The sequence below is a fragment of the Rhincodon typus genome, chromosome 22 (genome assembly GCF_021869965.1).
Source record: "Rhincodon typus isolate 14 chromosome 22, sRhiTyp1.1, whole genome shotgun sequence".
In the NCBI taxonomy this organism is placed as follows: Eukaryota; Metazoa; Chordata; class Chondrichthyes; order Orectolobiformes; family Rhincodontidae; genus Rhincodon; species Rhincodon typus.
This window is the reverse complement of record NC_063353.1, coordinates 45,496,942-45,524,143: the sequence shown is the minus strand read 5'-3', so window position 1 is coordinate 45,524,143 and position 27,202 is coordinate 45,496,942. Positions and strand designations below refer to the sequence as shown.

General features: G+C 38.8%; 1 protein-coding gene across 1 annotated transcript in view; it reads left to right on the top strand.

Annotated features, from left to right (window-relative positions):
* The window catches only part of LOC109929695 (UPF2 regulator of nonsense mediated mRNA decay), a 58,582-nt gene that overhangs the window by 14,087 nt on the left and 17,293 nt on the right, over positions 1-27,202 (top strand). The window contains exons 6-11 of the mRNA XM_048610010.1: positions 6,877-6,980; positions 10,719-10,804; positions 18,642-18,750; positions 19,006-19,119; positions 22,465-22,581; positions 23,562-23,747. Coding sequence (XP_048465967.1) covers positions 6,877-6,980; positions 10,719-10,804; positions 18,642-18,750; positions 19,006-19,119; positions 22,465-22,581; positions 23,562-23,747 — 716 coding nt within the window. The remainder of the gene's footprint in view (positions 1-6,876; positions 6,981-10,718; positions 10,805-18,641; positions 18,751-19,005; positions 19,120-22,464; positions 22,582-23,561; positions 23,748-27,202) is intronic.

Below are 27,202 nucleotides of genomic sequence, written 5' to 3'. Positions count from 1 at the left end.
CTGCACTGAAACTACTGCAACTGGATTTTTGAACAGCGGGCATTGCAAAAAGTGGATGAATTGGGTGATGTCCCTAGTTGGCTTTTGCCTTCGTGGTTTGGTGCAAAATGACACATTATTTGCCATCAACTATGTAGATCAAAATAAAGTGATAACCTCAAAATTTAGTAAAATTTGACAACCTTTCAACAATGACATCGAATTATCGAGTAAAGACCCATTCATTTGGTTATGGTACAGTTCCATAAGATGACTTGGATATTTTATGTTAAATGTGTTTTCTTTAATGTATTTCAAAGTATCTTATTCTAGTTTTGCCTCTGTGGATAGTGTTTTAGAATACAAGTGTATACGGGCAGCAGCTTTTCACTATTCTTAATCTATAGCTACATATCGGCATTTATTTTATTTCATGGGATGTGGGTGTCACTGGCAAGGCCAGTATTTGTTGTCCAGTCTATTTACCCTTAGTTTGGCTAAGTATCTTGATAATAGGGTAACATACCTGTGCACGATATTTCAAAGATTTAGAGTACCTCTTCAAAAGAAAATGGTGAATAAAATATTTGTAACCAAAACACAGTGCCAAAAGCAAATTTTCATCTGTTCAGGAATGGCTGTACAAGAAGAACAAGTGCAGTCAGCATAGGAAATCCAACCATGACCAGTCTGTCATTGTAGAGTGTCCATCAGAGTCATTTGATGCCTAGGAAATACTGACGCAGCACAGTAGTGACAAATCCATAATGTTAGATTAGTGGGCAGCTAGTTGAAGTTTCTCAATGCTCAGAATGGTATTTGACCTGTGCACCAAATGTCAGTAGATTATAGTAAACATAAATGCTTTTGCAGGATCATACTATATATTTGGATGTCACATATGTTTGAACAGTGGACTTCTGACAAAACGGGTTCATAGTTGTTTCTAGCCTGCACTGAGTTGTCATTAAGCACTCTGAACTGGATGCCAGTCTTAAAATTGGTTGCAATTCTTAACTGTAGCTCCTTGCTCAGTGTTGGTGAACAGTAACTCTGGTAATCTGCATTGGACACGAATAAGACCCAAAGATGTAGGAGCAGAAGTAGGCCATTTGGCCCATCGAGTCTTCTCCACTCTTCAACAAAATCATGTCTGAACTGATAATGCTCACCCCACTTGGGGCAGTGTGGTGGCTCAGTGGTTAGCACTGCTGCCTTGCAATGCCAGGGACCCAGGTTTGATTTGTGTCTCGGGCAACTGTGTGGACTTTGCACATTCTCCCAGCGTGTACATGGGTTTCCTCCAGGTGCTCTGGATTCCTCCCACGGTCCAAAGATGTGCAGGTTAGGTGGATTGGCCATGCTGAATTGATGGTAAACTTGCTTGCCCAAAGTTTTGCTGGCATGGTTAACCATGGAGATGGATTTCCCCCTGTATCAAGATGCTCAGCCGGTGAAAAGAATAGTTTTCTGGTTACAGAATAGTGTTGTCAGATTCTCCATAATGTTAGTCTGACTGGCCGTGGCTTGATGTTTTTGATTGTAGGGTTGTGCAGGCTATTGGATTAGCCATGGCAAATGCAGTGTTACTGGTAGGGTTGGTCGGGGTGGGAAGCTGTTCAGAGGGCTGTGGCAGACTCAATGGCCTCTATCTGCATTATAGGGATTCTATGATTCACTTTCCTTCCTTTCCTTCATAACTCATGGTTCTCTTGGTAATTAAACATGTTTCTATCTGAACCTTGAATATTCTTAAAGACCCAGCTTCAACATTCCTCTGTGGTAAAGAACTCCACAGATTCACTACACTGTGAGAGATAAAATGTCTCTTTGTCTCTATCCTGACTGGGTGACCCCTTACTCTGAGATTATGCCTTCTGATCCTAGAATCTCCCACATGGGGACACAATCTCTCAGCGTGTACCCTGTAAAGCCTCTTAAGAATCTTGTATTTCAATAAGGTCCCTTGTTCTTCAAAACTTCAATAAGTACAAGCCCAACTTACTCAGCGTCTCCTCATGAGAAAATCCCTCCATATCTGAGATCAACCTAGTTAAACTTCTTTGTTGTCCATAATGCCAAATGTTCACAGATGTTCTAGATGTGGTCTGACTAGTGCCTTGTACAGTTTTTGCAACATATCCATATTTCATATTGCCATTTCCTTTTGAAAGCTTTGTGATTCATGCACAAGGACCTGTAATCCCTCTGTGCTGCAACTTTCTGCAGTCTCTTTCCATTTAAATAATCAGCTCTTCTATTCTTTCTGTCAACGTGCATAACCTCACATTTTCCCCGCATTATGTTCCATCTGACTAGTTTTTGTCCACTCACTTAACCTGTCTATATTCCTATTTAGACTATTATGGCACCATTACCACTTGCTTTCTACTTTTGTGACATGCACAAACTTGATAGTACGTTCACTTACCTCATCCAAAACATTATTACATTGGTAAATAATTGTGGCTTCATCATTGATCCCTGTGGCACTCCATTCATTACAGTTTGTCGCCATCCTGAAAATATTCTCCATATCCTAATTTATTTTCCATTAGTTACCAATCCTCTATCCATACTAACATTACTACCCCAATACCATGAGCCCTAGCTCTGCTAAGAATATCATGAAAATCAAAGTGACTTTACCTGTGGCTACCTTTTCGTGGAAATGCTGGTTTTGGAAAGATTGCTATATAGTGATTGTGCTGGTAAAAAGCTAGTCAGCTGCTCTTGCAGCCCAACAGCTCCACCTGGCAGAACTCACGTTTGTTGGGTTGCTTTCACTGTGTCTGCTGTATTCAAGAGAATAAACACAATACGTTTGCATACTTACTAGTGGATACTGTTACTCCACATTCTTCTGATGCTACTGTTGATAGTTCTTACAATCTGCTGAGAGCTTGAAATTGAAATTGGTCTGTTGACTGTTCTAGTGGAACAGGCTGAGCAAAATTGATGTTTCTTTTTGGATTAAATGACTCTAGGATGGTGCACCTGGATTGAATTCAAGTCATTTCCTTTGTGATGAACTCTACAAATTTATATCCAGGTCAGGGTACAGTTAATGATTGACGGTCTTTATCAGGCTTATGAATTGCACCTGGTGTTGTTGAACTGCTGCTGTGAGCTAGAATTCCTCCCATTTGGTCTTTGGTAACTATGTAAAACATGTTTTAGTGGGTACTTTGGTCCTGATTGGATGATGTCTGATGGTAAACTTGCTTGCCCAAAGTTTTGCTGGCATGGTTAACCATGGAGATGGATTTCTCCCTATATCAAGATGCTCAGCCGGTGAAAAGAATAGTTATCTGGTTACAGAATAGTGTTGTCAGATTCTACATAATGTTAGTCTGACTGGCCATGGCTTGATATTTTTGAGCCAACTTGTTCTTGACTGTAGGATGCAGGAAATTTAATTTCTTTTTAAATTCATTCATGGGATGTGGGTGTCACTGGCTGGACCAGCATTTATTGCCCATCCCCAAGTGCTGAGAGGGCAGTTAACAGCCAACCGTAGGTCTGGAGTCACATGTAGTCCAGATGAGGTAAGGATAGTAGTTTCCTTCCCTAAAGGACATTATTGAACCAGATGGGTTTTTCCTGAGAATCGATAATGGTTTCATGGTCATTATTAGACTCTTAATTCCAGATTATTATTGAATTCAAATTCCACTATCTGCCATGGCAGGATTCGAACCCAGGTCTCCACAACATTTCTTGAGTGTCTGGATTAATAGTCTAGGAAGTGCATGTAGCTGCTCCTTAGTAAACCTGTTTATGTGCTGACAGGTTTCATCTATCAATTTCTTTTATATTCTTCATTCACTCTCTGCTTTAATTATTCCTTTTCTTTAAACAGCGCAACTTTTGCCCCCTCCCTTCTGCTAATGCTGAACACCAAAGAGTTCCATCAGACTAATTTGCATTGTTAATAATGTGTTACTCATCATCCATAAAGAAGCATTCACTTTGAATTTTTCTTAAGTCATGTAACTGAGATTGGAGCCTACCAGTTAATATTGAGAATTAAGCCATGTCCTGCTACCCAGTGATTCATCTCCAAATCCTGTGAATCTGTCAAGAACGACATTTGTTCATTGGTGTAGAGGGTACAATGTTTTGGAGTAAGTAACCATAATCTGAGAGTGAAGAATTACTGTGGGTCTGATTGGATATTAAACACTGAGTTGTCAGTCCCATGTAACATGGAGTTACAAGCTGACTTGTAACATGGATCCCTTGGGTGGCTCAGAGGTGTTACTGTGGAGAACTGGAGCTGTTTGTGCTCTTGTGCCAGTAATGGTGATAGAAAAGGAATATGTAACTTTGTAGAAAGTAAAACTACATAATACATTACCCCAAGGCTATGAGTTTCTATCTTGTGCAATAACTGATAAGATGCCACATAAAAGGTTATTGCATAAGAAAGAAACACTTGGTATTGGGGGTAATGTATTAGCATGGATTGAGGATTGTTTACCACACAAGACAGTCAGAATTAATGGGTCTTTTTCATGTTGGAAAGACTAAACTAGTGGAGTGTGGCAAGGATCAATCCTAAAGTCTCAATTATTTTTATTTGTATTAATGAATTGAAGACGCAGCAGAGGGTGTCGTATCCAAATTTGCTGATGAGACCAAAATAGATAGGAGGGCATGATGAGGACAAATGGAATCTGCAAGGGGGTACAGATAGGTTGAGTGAGCAGACAAAGACTTGGCACATCAAGTTTAATCTAGGAAAGTAGTATGTCATGTAGTTTGGTAGAAAGAATCAAAAGCAGACTGTTGTTTAACTGAAGAGAGCTCCCAATACATGCAGCACAGAGCGATCTGGCTGGTGTGTGTGAAACGCAAAATGTTAGCATGTAAATGCGGCAAGTAATTAGAAGGAAAATGGAATTTTGGCCTTGATTGCTGGGGATTAGAGTCGGGCAAGTGGTGAGTATTCCATCAAATTCCTGATTTGTGTATTGTAGATGGTGGACAGGCTTTGGAGAGTCAGGAGGTGAGTTACTTGCTGAAGTATTCCCAGCTCCTGACCTGCTCTTGCAGCCACTGTGCTTAAATGGCGAGTCCAGTTGAGTTTCTGGTCAATGGTAACTCCAAGGATGTTGATAGTGGGGGATTCAGTGATGGTAACACCATTGAATGTCATGGGGCGGTAGTTCAATTTGTCTCTTCTTAGAGATGGACACAGACTGGTATTTCTGGTGTGAATGTTATTTGGCACTTGTCATTTGGATATTGGCCAGACCTTGCTGCATCTGAACATGAACTGCATCAGTATAAGGATCACGACTGGTGCTGAACATTGTGCAATCATTGGCAAACATCTCAACTTCTGATGTTATGATGGAGGAAAGGTCATTCTTGAAGTAGCTGAAGATAGTTAGGTCTAGGATACTACCCTGAGGATCTCCTGCAGAGAGATCCTGGAGCTGAGATGATTGACCTCTGACAACAACAACCATCCTACTATGTGCTCGGTATGACTCTGAATTTGCCCCCCCGATACGCAGTGGTTTCAGTTTTACTGTGTCTTCTTGATGATACGTTTCATTGAATGCAGCCTTTATGTCAGGGGCTATCACTGTCAACTCTGGAGTTAGCTGTCTTGTCAATGTTTGAATTAAGGCTATAATGAGATCAGGAGTTGAGTGGCCCTGGTGGAACTCAAACTGGGCGTCACTGAGCAAGTGCTCCCTGTAGCATTGTTGATGACACTTTACTAATAATTGAGAGTAAACTGATGTGGCAGTAATTGGCCAGGTTGGATTTGTCTTGCTTTTTGTGTACAGGACATACCTGGGAACTTCTCCACATTACTGGGTAGATGCCAGTGTTGTAACTGTATCTGAAGAGCCTGGAGTACTGTGTACAGTTTTGGTTCCTGTATTTAAAGAACGGCGACATTGTTATTGGAAGTAGTTCAAGAGATTCGCCAACAAACACAAACGAATGCTGGAGAAACTCGGCAGGTCTGATAGAATCATTGGCAAGAGAAACACTGAACGTTTCGAGTCCAGTCTGACTTTTTTGCACTGCTCTGATTCCTGGGATGAAAGGGTCAATTTATCAATTATATTTTAGGCCTTTATTCGCTAGAGTTTAGAAGAAAGAAGGTTGATCTTATTGAAGTGTTTTTATTGAGATGTGTGAGGAAAGATTGTTACATAGAGGGTGGTAGGAGCCTGGAATGCACTGCTAGAGGAGATGGTAGAGCAGGGACGGTAGCAACATTTAAGAGGCACTTAGACAGATACATGAACAGGCAGGGAATAGAGGGATACAATTCATTTGCAGGCAGATGGGATTAGTTTAGAATGACATCACTGTCAGCACAGACAGTGGGTAGAATGGCCTGTGACTGTCCTGTAGTGTTCTATGAAAGAAGACTTTGAGGAGCCTTGACTGGGGATGTTAAGATGTTTGAACTAGCGGACATAGTCCCATAATAAGGAGACACTTGTTTAAAATTGAGATGCAAAGAAATTTCTTCTCTGAGGGTCATGACTGGCTGGAATTCCCTGCTTCCCAGAGAGCTTTGGAGGCTGGATCACTGAAAGTATTTAGAAAGGAGTTAGATAAATTTTGTAAAATATTGGTGAGCTGTGTGCTAGGAAGAGCTGGCATGAAAGAGGAGTTGAGGCTTGGGGCAAATTGAGACAGGATCTCATTGAATGGCGAGGCAGGCTTGAAGGGTCAGAATGCCTGGTTGTGCTCCAATTTCTTATGTTCTTAATGCAAAATATTGCCTGTGCCTTCACTAAAACATAACAGCAAAGTTTGGATACTGCCTGAATAAAATTACTTTATTCCTCTTTCCATTGTTCCCATTTCTATGTGAGACAATACCTTTCTCCTCTCTGATATTTGGTAATTATATTGCAGAACAAGATGAAGAAGAAGCCAGCACTGGTTCTCATCTGAAACTGATAGTGGATGCTTTCCTGCAGCAGCTGCCTAACTGTGTCAACCGTGACCTGATAGACAAGGTACTTTCAGAATCACGTTTCATATCGAAGCTTTTGCAGAATTTGTGCAGTTTCCATTTCTTTGTGTGCATGACTTCACTTATCTGCTGTTAACCAAGTAGGATTTGTAGATTTTCCTTTGCAGTGGAAGAATCCAACATTAATCTCTGTCCTGCTACAGTCTTGTTTATCAAGTGTTTATTAAATTTTCTCTTCAAAGATGCCGTAATCCCTGCCTCATGCACGCTCTGAAGCAAGGTGTGTGATGCCGCATGACTGAAATTTATCCATTCCCTTAATGATGATTTTTAATTGACTCCCATAAATTGTTCGTATTCTGTTTTAGTGAAATTATATCATCTCAGTCATCTGTAATCCCTATACATAATGTAACAATGGACCTAGCAGATGCATGAGTTGCAGTCATTCTTTAATTCCAGCAACTTCAATGATCTGAATTCTTCATTTCCTGTTGGCTAGTTTTCTCAGTATATTTCCCTTGATGCTAAGCACAAGAATTTTCAGACCCCCTTAAACTGTTTATAAAAATCCATTTTCCCTTTATTTGTCCAATAGGTCACATCTTCAAAGTTGTCAAATGTTACTCTTAACTAATGCATGAATTTCCAAACACATACTAATTGCATCTTAAGTTATCGAATTTACACACAACAAATGGGCTCTGTTTATTTTTCTCTCCCTTTTTTGATGGAGTAGCGTCTCATACTTGCTGGTGTGAATTTGCAAGTGCCACTTTCTGCAGTTGATTGGCTTTGCATTGATGATACCACGGAGTACCTTTGCAGTAAAAGGAAGCTCTACTTGCAAATTCCAGCATTTAAAAACAGTTTCTTGAAAAGGAAATGAAATTAGGGGTATTTCAAATTTTAACGTGCTGCTTAATGTTATTTCTGTTCTTAAGCCAGAAATGATTTGATCCTTCTTTGTCCAGGTTTGTGTTGTCTCACCTTTTGAAGTGAGTCTTTTCTGTAGTATGCATGGAATAGAAATCTGTAAATGGAAATGCAGTTTTTTTATATTCGGACCCTGTTTTACTGTTGTCTTTATTATCTACATGCACCACTCTGATCCTTCTGTGCTAGAATTCGCAAAATTTATGCTGTTCATAGAACATTACAGCGCAGTACAGGCCCTTCGGCCCTCGATGGTTTCACAGGTCAGCGCAACAATCTGAAGCCCATCTAACCTAAACTATTCCATTATCATCTATATGTTTATCCAATGACCATTTAAATGCCCTTAAAGTGGGCGAGTCTACTATTTTTGCAGGCAGGGCATTCCACGCCCTTACTACTCTCTGAGTAAAGAACCTACCTCTGACATCTGTCCTATATCTATCACCCCTCAACTTAAAGCTATGTCCCCTCGTGCTAGCCATCACCATCCGAGGAAAAAGGCTCCCACTGTCCACCCTATCTAATCCTCTGATGATCTTGTATGTCTCTATCAAGTCACCTCTTAACCTTCTTCTCTCTAACGAAAACAGCCTCAAAACCCTCAACCTTTCCTCATAAGACCTTCCCTCCATACCAGACAACATCCTGGTAAATCTCCTCTGCACTCTTTCCAGTGCTTCCACATCCTTCCTATAATGCGGTGACCAGAACTGTACGCAATACTCCAAGTGCGGCCGCACCAGAGTTTTGTACAGCTGCAACATGACCTCATGGCTCCGAAACTCAATCCCTCTACCAATAAAACCTAACATACCGTACGCCTTCTTAACAACGCTATCAACCTGGGTGGCAACTTTCAGTGATCTATGCACATGGACACCGAGATCTTTCTGCTCATCCACACTACCAAGAATCTTACCATTAGCCCAGTACTCTGTATTCCTGTTACTCCTTCCAAAGTGAATCACCTCTCACTTTTCCGCATTAAACTCCATTTGCCACCTCTCAGCCCAGCTCTGCAGCTTATCTATGTCCCTCTGTAACCTACAACATCCTTCTGCACTATCCACAACTCCACCGACTTTTGGTGTCATCCGCAAATTTACTAACCCATCCTTCTATGCCCTCATCCAGGTCATTTATAAAAATGACAAATAGCAGTGGCCCCAAAACAGATCCTTGAGGTACACCACTAGTAACTGAACTCCAGGATGAACATTTCCCATCAACCACCACCCTCTGTCTTCTTACAGCTAGCCAACTTCTGATCCAAACCGCTAAATCACCCTCAATCCCATGCCTCCGTATTTTCTGCAATAGCCTACCATGGGGAACCTTATCAAACGCTTTACTGAAATCCAAATACACCACATCAACCGCTTTACCCTCATCCACCTGTTTGGTCACCTTCTCGAAGAACTCAATAAGGTTTGTGAGGCACGACCTACCCTTCACAAAACCGTGTTGACTATCCCTAATCAAATTATTCCTTTCTAGATGATTATAAATCCTATCTCTTATAATCCTTTCCAACCCTTTACCCACAACCGAAGTAAGGCTCACTGGTCTATAATTACCAGGGTTGTCTCTACTCCCCTTCTTGAACAAGGGGACAACATTTGCTAGTCTCCAGTCTTCTGGCACTATTCCTGAAGACAATGGCGACATAAAGATCAAAGCCAAAGGCTCTGCAATCTCCTCTCTAGCTTCCCAGAGAATCCTAGGATAAATCCCATCCGGCCCAGGGGACTTATCTATTTTCACACCTTCCAGAATTGCTAACACCTCCTCCTTATGAACCTCAATCCCATCTAGTCTAATAGACTGTATCTCAGTATTCTCCTCGACTACATTGTCTTTTTCCTGCGTGAATACTGACGAAAAATATTCATTTAGCACCTCTCCTATCTCTTCGGACTCCACGCACAACTTCCCACTACTGTCCTTGACCGGCCCCAATCTTACTGTAGTCCTCCTTTTATTCCTGACATACCTATAGAAAGCTTTAGGGTTTTCCTTGATCCTACCTGCTAAAGACTTCTCATGTCCCCTCCTGGCTCTTTTTAGCTCTCTCTTTAGGTCCTTCCTGGCTAACTTGTAACTCTCACTTGGAATGTTGTTTTTGTAACACACTACTGGCATCTTTTCTGGCCCAGAAAGCAATTTTCTTCAGTTCCCCCCCTGCTCATTGTTACAAATTCACTTCCCCCTGCTTATTTGTTACGAATTGTTAAGAATTGTGTACCTTTTGCTTTCAGAGTTACCTTAGTGGACAGAAAAGAGATTGGAATCAGGTTCCAAATGCTCCCATTATCTGTTAATGGTTTAAACTTCATTCTTAATTCTGTGTCATAGTAATTAAGTACAGAACAATTGAAAACTTTTATTTTGGAGTAATAAATAATATTGAAAGTGAAATTTCTCTTAATGTCAAAGTGGTAATGCAGTAGTTTTTTTTTGAAAATAGGGCACTTTTTTATATTTATTGAGAGCCTGATGATGCAACCCTTCATAGACACAAGCATTCACAAGTTATTTTGACTGAGACTATCTGTTTGATCTTTTCACTAATGACTCCACTAACTAGCATAAATTCACTCAGGTTTTGCATTCACTTTAAGGAAAGTTACAATGAACTTTTTTAAAAAAGAATTGTTTCAATACAAATGTCCAATTACTTTTTTTAAAAAAGACTCATGCTTGTTTAAAATCGTTAACACTGTTAACTGCAACACAGTTTTTCATATTAGAAGATAAGACCATCCAAATTTGATGACGTTGACAGTTGAATTTACAAAAAAAACTCGTGAGTCATCAAATCTATTTATTTCTTTTTACTCAGGCTGCAATGGACTTCTGCATGAACATGAACACGAAAGCTAATCGAAGGAAGTTAGTCCGAGCACTGTTCACTGTGCCCAGGCAGAGGTTGGTGTTTGATTGTTGTGGCACCTTTTTGATGGATTTAAGTTGGAAGAGATTTTTGTGTTTTTCTTGATCTTGGGATGTGGGTGACATTGGCAAGATAACTTGTAATACCCAACTCTGCTGCCTTGAGAAAGCGGGAGTGAATCTTTCTCCATGCCCTACTGTAATTCTGGTGCTCCCACAATGGTATTTGAAAAGAATTTTAGGCTTTTGTCTAGTGCTGTATAAGGAGCAGTCATTATACATCATATCTAAGAAGAGAACTTGGATGTAATGCTATTTGCATGGCATTGCTGTTCTTGTCCTTCTAAGTGGTGGATTTTTGTGTCCTTTTTTTTAAAATGAAAGAGTACAATGTGGTTTAAATTGTGCTACCTGTTTACAGCCATGGATAGCTTGTGGAGTTTGCTGAAAGCAATCAAGGCCAAAACATTGTATGATTTCATGAAGGAGTTGAATATAGCCTTTGAGGCTAAAGGGATCAAAGGATATGGAGTATAAGTGCTAACAGACTATTAAGTTAGATGAACAATCACGATCATAATGAATTGCATGGCAGGCTCGAAGGCTGAATGGCCTACCTTTGCTATTCGCTGTGCTTGTGAATTAAAGTTACTGAAGGAATGTTACTTTGGAGGTGCTGCCTTTCGATGATGTATTAAATTAGGGTCTCTGGTGGATGTGAAAGACTCTCTGGCACTTTCAAAGAACAGTAGGGGAGTTATCCTTGGTATCCTAGCCAATATGTCTCTGTCAACCAACATTGCTGAAGTAGATGATCTGATCATTTTTCATATTACTGCTTGTGGGGCCTTGCTGTATGTAACTTGGCATTAAAATGATGACTATGCTTTATTGATTGCAAAGTCCTTTGGGTATATTTGAGGTCATTAAACACAATTATAAATGCCAGATTTCCATTCTTATAATAACTGAACAATGGTCTTTATTACTGCAGTTTGTTCCTCGTATGTTATTCATAGATGCAACATTCTTCTCCCAGCAACTTAGAAAGTTGCATCTACAAGATACATTCAGCAATGCACCCAGGCTCATGCAATAATGCCTTCTGTACTCGTACTGTCTCAAAGGACAAGGGCAACAGACACATGGGAACACCACTTCCTGCAATATCCCTTCAAGCTGTACACCATCCTGACTTGGAATTACATCGCCGTTCATTCACTGTCACAGTGTCAAAATTATGAAGATCCCTCTCTAATACCACATGATAGTAGCTGTTCAAGAAGGCAGCCCACCACCACTTCCTCAAAGGAAATTAGGGATGTGCAATAAATCTTGGTCCAGCCAATGATGCCTGCATCCTATGAATGAATTTAAGAAATACTGACTACAACCTCATTTCAGGTGATGCATTTTGACTTTAGAGAGTCCTCTGGCTGGTGCACTATAAATTATACGCTATAAGTGGGTGAGCTTCCTTTTTGGCCAGCCAATTCTGTGAAATTATAATGAGGCCCAAGTGTTTAAAAAACAGTTTTTGGTAGAAATAGTGATTTTAAAGCTAAACCAAAACCTACCTGATGCACACTAGCCAGCGATTTCTTTATAGTAACCTTTAAGTCAAGCTTTAGTTTGTTCTAATAAGAAATTGTGTATAGTAAATTATATGGTCTTGTATTTATAGTTGCCTTTATGTGCCTTGATATGTATCTGAGAACATTTATTTAATTGCAACCTGCTGCATTTTGCAGTAGAGGGCACAAGAGGCCATCTTTTGCAGTGAACATAATGTATGCTGTCTTTCATCTGAATTTATATATAGTATCATAGAACAGTCTCTTTCTATGCTACAACTATTCAGCCCACTTCTTTTGTAATATATTTTTCTGGTATTCTGTGTACAATTCAACATCTTATTTAGACTTTGCCTTGATTAGAACTCGACCTATGGGCTACCTTACCAAAAATCTGTGGGGATTTGATTAAATACTGTATTTCATATTGTAAGATTTCATTATACTTTTGACGTACCATATTTGGAGAATAGGAATTCCATCCAGACCTACAATCCAGCTACTGATGCCTGATGTTCTGATATCCAGGTGACCATCGATTTTTTTAAACGAGAAGTGATTGTTACTTTAGTGAGATTGTACCACAGGTCCCTTTATTGTGAGAAGGCCATGCAAGAGGAAATTTATAGATGGATTGTGGAGATGAATAAGGTTAACACAACTACCCAATTACTATTAGGACAATGAGGAACAATTAGGAGAAAAGGGAGATAAGCACAGTGCTGGAGAAACTCAGCAGGTCTAGCAGCAACTGATGAGAGGGAAGCGAGTGAAAGATCCTATGGCACTATTTATAGGAACGGTAATAAGTTATCCCTGGTATCTTGTCCAATACTAAAACTTCAAGCAACATCACAGAAGGAGATGGAACTGGCTATTTTGACATTGCTGCTTATGGGACCTCGCTGTAGCTTTTTTCTCCTGTGTTAAAACAATGACTAAGCTTCAAAAATAATAGTCCATTGATATACCCAAAGGACTTCAGAATCAATGAAGTAGTTAGATCTACTGTTCTTGGGGATTGCCATTTGTCTGGCACTTATGTAGCATGTATGTTACTTGCCACTTGATCAGCCCAAATTGGATGTTGTTCTGATCTTGCTGCATATGGACATGGACTGCTTGAGTTTCTGATGAGTGGCAAATGGAGCTGAATGCTGTCTAATCATCAGTGAACATCCCCACTTCTGACCTGATAGAGGGGAAGTCATTGTTGAAGCAGATGATGATGGTTGGGTCTAGGACATGACCCCCAAGGAACTCCTGCAGTAATATCCTGGGACTGCGATGATTGACCTCTGACAACCACAGCTGACTTCTTTGTGATAGGTATGACTCCAAACACTGGAGAGTTGTTTCCTTGATTTCAGCTGTTTCTAGTTTTCTTATGGATTCTGCCAACGTTTCCTTTATGTTAAAGGCAATTACTCGCACCTCCCCCCAAGATTTCAGTTCTTTTGTCGATGTTTGGACCAAGACATTAATGATGTTAGCAGCTGAGTGGCCCTGTCGGAATCAAAGCTGGCAGCATTGAGTGGGTTATTTCTTTGCAAGTGCCGTTTGACAGCATTATTGACCACCCTTTCCATCACTTTGCTTATGAGAAGGTGGTGATTGATTGGGTTGGATTTGTCCTTTTGTGTTGTGGACAGGACATAGCTGAATAGTTTACAACATTGTCAGGTAGCAAACTGTGTTGCAGCTGTACAAGAACAGCTTATCTGGGGTTGTGGCTAGTTCTGATCAGAAAACCATAACATGTAGGAGCAGAAATTGCCCGTTCAGCCCATTGAATGGTGAAGCAGATTCAGTGAGATCATGGCTAGTTTGATAATCCTCAACTCCATTTTACTGCCTTTTTCCCCAAAACAATTGATTCCCTTACTGATCAAAAATCTCTCGATCTCGACCTTGAATGTACTTAACCCAGCATCTATGGCCCTCCGTATTAAAGAATTTCACAGATTCACTACTCCCACACTTAAACTGAATATTAAATTCTACCATGTTATGGTGACTGTTCCCTTCTACCCCAGTATGGTGCCAGTGCCCCGTGAATTGAACTCCATTCCACCCGCTTGTACCTGAATGTGGCGCTGATGTGCTGGGCTCATGGTTCAGGATGGGAATATTTATGAGGCTGCCTCCTGTGGGACAACATACCCAGGGGTGCAGATGGTGGTCTTGGATTTTGTGCAGTGTTGAATGTCTTAAATATGTCTGTCACACTGTTTCTTGACTAATCTGTGGAGCAGCTCTCCCAATTTTGATACAAGCTGTTTATAAGGAGGATCTTTAATGGTTAATGGGGCTGGTTTGCTGTTGTAATTTCCAATACCATAAACAATGCCGGTGGTCTGAGTGGATTTGATACAACTGAATGGTCTACCAGGCCATTTAAATGTTAGCCACACTGGGCTGGAAGCCAGAAGACCCAGATAAAGGCTTCTTCCCTGAAAGAAATGAATGAATGTGGCAATAGACGATGATTTTAATTTTTAATTTCAGATTTATCAAATTGAACAAATTTCATCATCTGTCATGGTGAGATTCAAACTTCTACCCCTAAAACTTTAATCTTGGACTTGATTACAATTTGACTGATATTACCAGTGCGCACAGCCTTCCCCTTCATAGGATCTGGAATAACCTCTATAGAAGAGGAGAGGAAATTGAAGGAGGAGTAATTCCTGAATTATATAAAACTTAAACGTGCATTTTTTTTTAAACCAGGTAGTATTAGAATAGTTAATTAGGCACTCTGCCCTCCTTTAGCCTGTATTGGATTAAGTACCTCCAGAATTCTCAGATAAAGTAATACAGAAATCTTCAAAATTATATTACAGGGTTCTTGTGGAAAAATGCATTCCAGAGGCCAGGCAAAGGGCCAATGAACCACCTGTTTGCTGAAAGGGAGACAGCTAATCTGGCTAATTCAGACCAGTTAGTTTAACATGTGACAGGAAGGTCTTTGAAATGTTTGAAGATTAAATTACTAAATATCTAGACGGATAGAAATAATTAGCTGCCAACAAGGATTTCTGTAAGGAAGGTAGTAATTGGCAAGATGGCCAGTATGGTTTATGTGGGAAATGTAGTAGATGACCATATCAGTAAGCCCTTGACAAAATATTGAAGGACTGTATTGGCAAAGAAATATAGGGAACTGTGTGAGGTGCAGAAGAGTAACGAGGTTAAAATTGTTCGAAAGGATGAAAAGGCGACTGGTAGATATCAGGTTTCTCGGACCAAGTTGAGTTCTCATAGATGGTTTTGTTTTAGTACTACATCTGTTTATCGTACCTGTCACTGATTCAGATATTTAACTTTGTGAGAGTGGCAGGTGGTGTAAAATAGGAGATGAGATGCAATGCCAATCCTTGATAAGACTGCAGTGGATGACCGTGTGTAGTGCAGCTTTTCATTCCATGCTATAGGAAGTCTCTTCAGGCAATTGTGAAGTCACAAAACGTTCACTTGGATGTACTTCATATTAGGAACCACGATATATGAAATGCAACTTGGAATAATAGAAAAAAAGAGAGACAAAGACGGATAGATGGATATTCGCAGTCAGTGAAGCACTTTTAAAGTGTGGCCACTATTGTCACACAGGGAAATCTGGCAATTAATTTAGACAAGATCCCACATTGAGTTAAAAAACAGAAAACCTGTTTTCCGTATCGATTGAGGAATGAAAGCATAAAGTATTATTTTCACTGCTAATGGTTACTTAGAGTGGTTATTTTTCTAATCATGTCTTAATTATATCTGGTTTATGACAGTTCATTATCTCTTCTATTATTTCCATATAGAATTGATTTTATATGTTCACTCTAGAGGATGTTGTGGGGAGATTAATTTCTTTTGAGGGTCGTTGTTAGATGTTAACGCTGTTTCCTTTGTACAGATGCTACCAGACCTGATATTATTCTGGGTTAATTCGGTTGTCCAGGACATGTAGGATAAACTCCCTGCCTCCTTTTTGAATAGTGCCAAAGGAATTTTTACATCAATTTGAGTGTGTAAATGGAGCCTTTTATTACCCTATCAAAAAGTGGTATCTCTAACAGTGTAGAACCACATTAAAATGTCAGCTTAAATTATGTACATAAGTTTCTGGAGGTGTACTTTAACCCGTATCCCTCTGGCTCAAAGACAAGAGTACAAACAACTGAGCTGTGATTATTCTTGATGCCTGTTCTTTTAAAAACAGAGGTTACTGTGCATATTTTAGAATTAGGAACATGTTGCGTAATTAGAAATCTAGAGTGAGGGAATATGGATAATATAAAATTCACTGAAGGATTTTGGACTAAACAAGGAGGAAACTTCTTCCAAAGAGGATAGTGAAGGTGTGGAATATACAGTGAGCCGGTGTTTGCAGCAGTATTGATTAAGGTATGACACAGAGAAGTGGGACCAGCACAGCAGCGTGGGATATAGAGGATAAACAACATGGGCAGGATATGCCAAACATTGTATTTTGTGCTGTAAAATCTTTGTTCTGTACTAGAGAACTGTATGAAATTATGATTCAGAAGGTCTTCATGCACTTTCAAATAGTTGAAGAATGCATTTGGTATGTAATGTAACTATGTAAAATTAACTGAAAAAAAGTGGCTGGTTTAACAAGGGAAGTTATTAAAAAGTTTTATAGTCTTGCTGTTGATTGTGGTTAGTTCTCTAATGACGTGTTTCGGATTTGGTTTGTAATAAGTTATTTATTGCAGTGATGGACTTTACAGATTTCGGAATGCATCCCCAGTGTTTGGAGATGTGGATAAATGAACTTTGGTTTTGAAAGTCAGGGCTATCATAGTTTCTGCTGGCTTAGAATGGCTTAATGATTAACTATGCCAAACGTGCAAAATATACATAGGTGACATTTTCTTGAGTGTTATACCATTAAAGTAATTTTTAAGGATAGTTTTTTTGGGATGGAGTAGTTGGTCAAGAAAAGATCATTTCAGTATATGACAGATTGGTATTGTTTTTAAAAGGCACCTGCAGTTGAAACATCCTTTTAAAAAAAACCTTAATCATCTGACTAGCTTGGCAATGTTTTATAAATGCAGAATAGCCTAGTTGAGAGAGTTGGTCAAAAGATTCTTTAATGGTGAAAATTAATTTGTGCCAAAGTGACTGTGAAAACTGTGTTGAACTTGTGTTCATGACCGTCAAATTCAACTCATTAATAGGAGTGATGCTTTTTATGTGCACAGAAAGAAAACTCTTTTTAAAAATTGCAAAATGTATATGTGGAGCATTGCTGTGGTTTATAGAACTTGGAGTAGTCCACTCGTACAATCTTAATGACTTAAGTTGTCTCCTTTTATTCAAGAAAACTGTCTGCATTTAGAAAACAGCATTGACTGTTCACCATTGCTACAGACTTGCATTACAAAGGCCAGCTAATTTGGGCACCTCTGGTTGTTTGGAATTGATTTTTTTGTTGGTCGTACTTTGTTTTGTGAACACTTAGTGGCTTTAGAATCAATATTGCTTGTAAGTATTGTTTTTCGTAGAGCTATGCAAATAATTCTTTATACTTGTAATAATATCTTATTGATAATGCTAATCTTGGCATCATTTTGGGAGTTCATTTAGGAACTAATCAAATGTTGCACCAACCATCATATTGGCAGGCAAATCGGATGAACTGTCCTGCTATAGGCTGCATGACAGTAAAACTGTTTTTGACATTCAAAAGTTTTGTATCTGTAGACTTTGTCTGTCAGTAGTGAAAGGAAACTAGCTCTGGAGTGAAGCTGTAGACAAAAGATCTAACTAAGAGGGATTTGGGTCATTCTGACCTTGGGGATAAGGGTGCTGTTACTGGAGTAAGTTTTTTGTTTTGAGTTGAGTCTAGACATCCCATATCTGACATGGTATCATCAAAGGTAGCCTTCACCTTTTGAATACCCGCCAAAAAAACTGTTTTTAATTAAAGAGGCAATCTAGAGTAAAAACTTTTAATATTTCAGTTGAACTGATAATCTAGCAAGTAAATTTTTATAACTCCCCTCTTGTTAAACCAGTCACTTTTTTTCAGTTAATTTTAAACATGTTTATAGTCTGTGCATTTATTGAATGATCAGGTCATCTCTTCTCGGGTTTAATTGTGCTGTAAACACCTATTGTGTTTTGTTAATATTGAATGTTTCAGAAAATGATTTAAGAACAAGAAATGTATTTTTGAAGAAAACCTTTAATAGCATTTTAGCATTAATACAGAATAGCTTGTTCCTGGTATATGAAATGCTTCATATCATTTAACAACTTCCTGCCCCCTTTAGGTTGGACCTACTTCCATTTTACGCCCGTCTGGTTGGCACTTTATATCCATGTATGACAGATGTGGCAGAAGACCTTTGTGCCATGTTAAAAGGAGACTTCAGATTCCATGTAGGTTTTAGACTTTTTTGGGGAGAATACTGCTTTGCATTTTTCTGTAAATATTTGGTACAAAAGAACTATTTGTTTCAAATTAATTTTGCTGTTGTGGCATAGCACATATATCGTAATAGTATTCAGTATGTAATTGACTGTACTATAAAAGTACTGATCACCTTTGTTAGTACAGTATTATGATGACATTGTAAGTGCCTGAGAGTCATTGGTATCCATATGTAGTCTAAAATGTTTCATTGTACACTTTAGGTCAGGAAGAAGGATCAGATCAACATTGAAACTAAAAACAAAACTGTACGTTTCATAGGAGAATTAACAAAGTTTAAAATGTTCTTGAAGAGCGATTCACTTCATTGTCTAAAGGTCAGTCTGGAATGATTTTATCCATATGTTATCCATCTGTCTGATCTTCATTTGAACTGAAATTTCATATAATAATCAACTATTTCTGAGCATATCCTGTTGTTTGTTTAATGGTGTCAAGTAGAATCTGTTATCTTAGTTACTCTGTCTTTGCACTGTCATGGGTAGTAAGGTCACAATTTTGTGACACACAAGGGGTCAAAGTGAAAAGAAATTGCTACTCATGCATGGCTGTGGCCAAGAATCTTAATTATGGGAAACGTGGATTGTGATCGCAACTTTTTTTCCTAAACCTTTAATTTTTGGTTAACAAAAATCTAGTTTCTGATATAAAATTCGTAGTTAATTGCCATTTGCAGAAGTGTTCTAAACATCTAATGCCTCTGATGTGTAGAAGTGTTTCACAATTTTACTCCTGAAGCTTTTTGGACAATCCCATCTCCCTAGTCCTAGACTGTCCAACCAATGAAAATAGTTGAAGTTCTATCTACCCTGTCTGTATCCCTTAACATTTTAAAAACTTCAATCAAATCACCCTTCAACTGACTGAATTCCAAAGAATTCAACACTTGTTTGTGTAAACCCTCTTGAAACTTAACCATTGCAGTTCAGATCTGTGGGATTGTGTATCAACAATGATCGGGATTGATGAGTGGCAAAAATAGCCTCTTTATTGAGCATCCGCTGTAGCACAGTTTGAGGTGGGGATGGAATCTGAAGTACAGTTTTACAGTGGCCTCTTTATACAATTCTTGTGTACATTAAAATTTTTACACTATGATGTTACATAGTTGTATCTATTGTACACAAAAGTTTGCATGACATCTGTCCTAGGGGAGCAGGAGATGGTTTAAGCACTTGCTAAATGCTGGCTGTTACTCCTGATGGGATTACAATGTCTGACCGGTCTGAGCTTGCATAATCAAGAGGTGTTAGTCCTTTTTGACTTTAAAGTTAGTAATGTTAGTAAAAATACCAGACCCAATCTGATCTAAATAAGTGAGAAATTATATGTGTACTAAATAAAAGTATGAAGGATATTAAACTGATCTCCCACGGCTGGGTCATGCGATTTCATTTATTATTGCAGCTTTTGATAATTCTTACACATTCGTTCATGCAGTTTTCACGGGAGCACTGTTTTGATAGGAAGTTTCTTAGAGGGGGCAGCAGCCCTATTTAACATGTATCTAAAAAATCCATACAAGTGGAGGAAACTGTTTGATGTCTGCAACCTATTCGGGTGCTGAGAGTCAGTTGCTAAGGGCTAATTAATATTATAATCTTTCCGTAGTTTTGAGTTATGGGGTTATGGAGACACAATGGCGGGGATGGCATTGTTCTGTGCGGGCTACGTCATTAACACTTATTCTGGGGGAGCCTTTGATGCATAAACAGGGCTGACAAGAATTGAAAGGTGTAAAGAAACAGTAATGGGTTTGAAGGATGTTTCATTTTAGTTTATAAAATGTACTACAAAACGCGGTTTTATGAATGAATGAGCAGTTGTGAGTGAGTTAGTAAAGCGAATCATAACACAAATCTCACAGATATCATTCTGGTAAGCCGATGATTCATGCTCCCTCAATGCTCGTAACCTTAGATGTAGTGCTCAGAGTTTCTCTCAGTACTCAAGACATGATTCAAGGTAATGTTTAGCTCCTGCTTCCTTGATTTGTAACTCTCTGGCTACAGAAGCTATTTTCTGTATTTGTTCATGTCATTTTTTTTTGATCTATGTTCCTGGCCTCCAGAGTGATTTTGGACCTCCGTTGTTTCTAGATTACACTGTTTTGGAAGTATCCTTTCTTTCAAAATCGATGAACTCCTATTTGTCTGCAGTGAAATCCTTTTGCCTATTAGTTGCACCTTCACTTAATCTATTTAATTTCTCTTTTGTAATGTTATACTTCATTAAAGTACATTAATTGCAATACACCTATTCATGCATTACCAGCAAACATGGATATGTGGATTTCTGTCCAATCATCTAAACCATTAATAAATAAACTGTATGGTTGAGACCCCAACATGCTTCTTGCAGTATCCTACTTGTCATAGCCTGCCTGCCACAGTGGCTGCTGTTACTCCTGTTCTGCTGATGTTCTAACAAGGTCAATAATCTGTATTTAGCTCTGAGCTTTAATTTAGCGAGTAATCTCTCACGAGGGACTTCATGTGGGCCTCTAGAAGACAATTTGATAAATAACATCCAAAGATATCCTCCATCCACTACCTGAATTATCTTTTCAAAACATTATGAGGACTACAGGATGATTATAGATTGACTATCAGTTGGGCAGAATAGTGGCAAATGGAACTTAATCTTGAAAAATGTGAGGTGATGCATTTTGGGAGCACCAGCATGGTAAGGGAATATATGACGATTGGCAGGACCCTGAGAAGTATTCAGGATCAGAGAGATATTGGTGTGCATGTCTGTAGTTTCTTTTAAGACAGCAATGTAGCTAAGGTGCTTAAGAAGGCATATGGCAAAATTTCCTTGAATTTGGATGAGGCAGTAAATACAAGAGCAGGAAGATTATAATGGAGTTGTGTAAAATATCATTTAGGCCATAATTGGAGTACTGTGCACTATTTGGTTGCCATACTCTAGGAAGAACGTGATTGCATTAGAGAGGGTACAGAGGAGGTACCAGGATAGAGCAATTCAGTAATACGTGACTCAATAGGTTGGGGCTGTTTTCTTCAGAGCAGAGAAGGCTGGGATTACCGGAGTGGAGAGTGAATAACATTGAGGAGCAGAGGTAAGATAGATAGGAAGAAACCTTTGCCCTTAGTTGAGGTGTCAATAACCAGATTTAAGACAAGGAGCAAGAGGTTTGAAGAGGATTTGAGGAGAAAACTTTTCACCCAGATGGTGGCGGGGTGATCTGGAACTTATGCCTGAAAGGGAGGTCGCGGTAGGAACACTCAACATTTTAGGAAGTATGTAGATGAATACTCAACGCCACAACATGCAAAGCTACGGGACAAGAGCTGAAAAGTGGCATTAGATAGATCTTCGTGTTGTGAAACTCTTTTTGACTCTAAGTTGACTCTCTGATTACAAATCCATGCTAACTTTCTGTGATCAGATGAAGATTTATCTACTGTTCATTCTTGCTATCTATTATTATAAACTCTAGTAACTTTCTGACAACAGCAATCAAGCTCAGTTAATATAGTATTCCCCGGTTTCCCCTCACCTTTCTTCTTTAATTGTTTATTGTGATGATTTCATAAATGCAACAGTTTTACCGTTTTTTAATGCGGTTAAATATATCAAAGACCCCTTATTTGATGAGAGAAAAGATCCTTGTTTTTATTCTCTCCTATAAACAGATGCTTTTGGCTGACTTTTCCCACCACCATATTGAAATGGCCTGCACACTCCTAGAGACAACTGGTCGTTTTCTTTTCCGATCACCTGATTCCCATTTGAGGACAAGTGTTCTTCTGGTAAGATTTGAGAACACACAAATCAGGAATGTGCTTTTGCTGACTCTCTCTTTCTGTGGAAGATACAAGTTACATTTACTCTGCATATTTAAGTCTGGCTTTGAACTGTTTTCAGGTGAGTTTCTGGTATGATCACTGTGGATATGGTGCTTTTGTAACTGACTGTGTTATGGTAGATGGATATATAGGGTATGTGTTTTTTGTGCTGTTTGTATCCTAACTTGTATAATTCTATTTGAATTTTGGAAGTAACTCTCAAGTTTAGAGAAGTGGCTTTTGTGGTGAGGTAATGCTTAAAATCCTGGGTGTCCTTTGAGGAGTTAGCATTATTTTGTTTTCATTTTGGAATTTACTGTTTGAGTAACTAAACTTGTTCAGACGAATTTTCAGAGTATGTTTACTGTCAAAAATGAAGGTATTAAAATAAAATGTATATTTCTTTTAAAAAGTCCTTTTGGTTGTTTACCATAATAGAATGATGGCTGCTAACTGCTAATTTCAGGGTTGGTTCTATTCTATATGTGAGGGTTGGTAATTTAAACTTACGTTCAACTTATATAATGAAATATAATAAATTATATAATGAACATTTTTGACGCTTGTACATTTTTCAACTTGGGGCCAGGAATGCTTGATTTGGAAATATAATGTTTTACCAGCTTTTGTTCCCAGTGCAAGCATCAAGCATGACTACACTCAGAAAATTTTTTTTTTTTTCTACTCTGCCCCTTCCTAATATTTGAAAACTACATTTTGTTTCCTCAGCCAGCCAAACGTTTTGCTCCATTAATCTAAAGTGGATGTCAGCCCAAATTACAAAGATGAAAGGATAGGCTCTATTTTCAATCATGGCACTGTTCTTTAACATAAATACTCATTTGCAGTCATATTACAGTTAAATGTGTCTTCAAGTCATTCTTTATTCGTTAATTTGGTTTTTGTGCCAGTAATGCTGACCAGTTTCAATTCCATCTCTTTAGGAGCAGATGATGCGCAAGAAACAAGCAATGCATTTAGATGCTCGTTATGTTACAATGGTGGAAAATGCATACTATTACTGTAATCCACCACCTGTGGAGAAAACAGTGAGGAAGAAGCGCCCTCCCCTTCAAGAATATATCCGCAAACTTCTCTACAAGGACTTGTCCAAGGTCACAACTGAAAAGGTAACTGCTACTTGATTAATTCAAGTTAATTGTTCACTACATTAACCGTGTTGAGTTCCCAAAAGCAGCTTTGCAAAATGCATACCTAGCACAAATAAAGATGGTCTGGCTTTTGGAGGCCAATTCGTTCAGCCATGGCATATTACTGTAGCTCCTTGGGAAAGTGCCACTGACCCAATCATCTTCAGCTGCTTCATCACTTACTTCTCCTCTCACGTAAGGTCAGAAGTAGAAATGTTTGCTAATGATTCCACAGTATTCTGTTCCATTTGCAATTCATCAGATTGTGTGTGTAATAAGACCAGGACAACAATCAAGCTTTGACTAACAGCTGGCAAGGAACAAATATGCCGAGCAGTCTTCAAGTAATTACTATTTTCCATAAGACACAATCTGAGCACTTCCTGAAGCATTCAGTGGTGTTGCCTTCATCAGGTCCCCTACCATTAACATCATGGGGGTCAATATTGACCATAAACTGAATTCGACCTGTCACATACATGATTATGGTAGGAAATCAGCTGAGAGCGACTCATTTCCTGGCTTCCCAGTGTGTCCACCATCCATAAGGCTCAAATCAAGAGTATGATGGAATATTTATATTTGCCTTAATGTGAGTGAACCTAGTACCATTTGAAGTTCAACAAAACAATCTGATCAAGATACTATCCACTATCTTAAACATTCACCCCTGCCTCCATTAGTAATGCAACATGGCTACAGTGTACAGCAGCTACAAGTGCCCTGCAACAACTTGCTGAGGCCTCTTTGCCAACACCTTCTAAACCTGCAATATATACCACCCAAAGGTGTAATGTCACCATCACCTTTATATTAAGCCGTCCATATTGCATCATCCTGATTTGGACACACCATTATTCCCCCTCTGCTGGGTCAAAATCTCAGAACTCCCTACCAAACAATAGTGTGGAAGTACCTTGACAACATTGTCTAAGGTGGTTAAAGCACGTTTGTGAGGGCAATTCTGGACAGGCAATAAATGTTGACCTTGTTTGGATCCTAAGAAGGAACAAATAATTTTTAAGAATGCAGATTTATTCTGTGATTACACCAACATGCCTGACATTATGTTTATATTGTTTGTTGGCTTCTGTTATTCCAATGGTGGAGCTTCAGTCCTCCCCACTTAGTGGACTTGAGTTCATCCAAAACATGTTCTGTAATTTGCAGCAATCACTTTCAGTTATCACCCCTGATTGACATTGGCTCCATGTTATACCGACACGTTGATATTTTTTAATATTCTTGTTTTCACATTGAAAATTCTTTATAGCATCGTCCCTTGTGATCTGTGCTCCAGAATGAGTGCTGCATTCTCTAAATTTGGATATCTGAATACAATAGATTCTCTTAACTTGGGTAATTAAACAGTGGTCACTCTGATAATGAAATTAAATCACTAATTAGAAACAGTACAATTTATCCTTTTGTTTTTGCACTATGGAAAAATTATACTGTTTTTAAGCTGGTTTGCTGTCTGCAAATGTGCAGATTAACACTCAAAATACTTTATACTTTCACAGTAACCACATGAGTAATGCAAAGTTAACTTTTGTGAAGAATAGTTTTCTTCATTTAGTCTTCTTTCCCACCTGACACTTCCTTTCTCTTTGAAAGGAAGCCTAGCAGCTAACTGTCAATCATTATTAACTAGTGCATTCTCCATTGCAGTACCTGTACCAATCAGAGTTTACTTAACAACCTATCAACACTCTTCTCTCAAACTTGAAACAGTTTTCCCCTTAAATCCATATTACGAATTATCCTGAAGAGTGCAAGACAAAAGCTTCAACAAAATGTCTTTTTTTTTTCCCCAGCTATGTTAAAGGAATGAATCTTGTTTTCTGTGCAGCCCCATGAATATCTCCCGTGTGGCCATTCTTCATTTGTAAATAGTGAATGCCAGTGAGGTTCAGCCTGATTGACTTCAAAGTCTACCAGCTTGTCTCAATCTCTTGCTCCTGTCTAACCCACCTTACTTATTTGTTCCCTGCTGAGCAAGTCCACCTGCCATTGAGTTTTCTTTTCATTGGACTGAACCTGTTTTGGATTTTTAGTAGGATTTTCTAGTTAATGCCAAGGATTGAGACCTTCTTAGGGTTCCTGAAGCAACCTGCAGGACCTCTGTTGCTGGTCTGAAATGGTCTACTTCCATGTATGTAGTGTATTAAATGTTGCTGATGGTTTAAGGCTAGGCAGTGCATTTATCAACTCAGCCCATTGGAAAGCATTGAAGGAATATACTTATTCATCAAAGGTTAATATTTTTAAGCTGAATGCCGCAGATATCTCAAATATTCTCTCAACATTGTGAGTGCTCCAGAACTTACATTTAAATAGAGTAATAAAGAGAAGAGATTATTAATCTAATGCTGGCTGCTTCTGAATTGTACCTGATTTTCATTGTCCCCTCAGCAAATGGCAATAAAACCCTGACTATTCTGAGGCTGTGATAATTGATGCAAGACAGCCTCTGTTCATTTAAAGATGGACAGTAATTTAATGCTGGGTGTTTTGGATTTGGAGCCACACAAAAACAATTGATTATTTGAAGTTTTACTACATTTATAATAGTTAGCTTTTAGAAGCACCAAATATTCTTGGCATCCGAATTGGCAGGAAAATTATGAGCAGTGCAAGGGTGATCCATTAGATAAATATGTATGTACTGTGCGCGCTGTTTGTGCTCTGGTTGTTAAGGATACAAAGCCTTTTTTTAAAAAGTAAACATTACATTTTAATTGGAATTGTTCTGATTAGAGCAGAGAAAGTTTGAGTGAAATATACTGGAGTGAAAAGAGTGGTTGAAGCAGATGCGATAGTAACTTTCATAAAAGAATTGGTTCTTCACTTCAAGGAAAAAATTGCAGTGCAGTTGGAAAAGGACAGGGAAATGTGACTGATTAGTTTTTCAGAGCTGATGCAGAAACGAAGGGCTGAATAGTCTCCTGTCTTTCTATAGCCAGTCCACTTAATATGCCATGAACTTTAGAAGCATTTTGCAAAGTACAGTGTTCTTTGGCTGATCAGCAAATACACATTAATCTAAACTTCAGTTTTTGTACCAAAATGTCCCCTTTGTATTTTTCAAACTGCTGTTCTTTTCATGTTTGGCAAAAAAAAATTCTGCGATCTGTTTTCAAACTTCAAATAAAACTTGATATAGGGCTGAGAGGCAGAGCATACTGGTGCCATATGCCATGGAACTGTAGGTTGTAGTTGCACCTAATAATGTCTGCATGGTGTTTTCCTGATTTTAACCTCTGTTATAGCAGAGTGCAAAATGTTGTTTTGAAATTGCTGGCTTTCTGGTTAGCTTGAATTGAGGATCTTAGAAACAAGCTAATATCAGTCAAATTAGAGATCTGATATTCTAAGAAATGGAGGAAAATTGACAAGGACAGCCCAGTAGGATATGGCCAATGCTTACAACA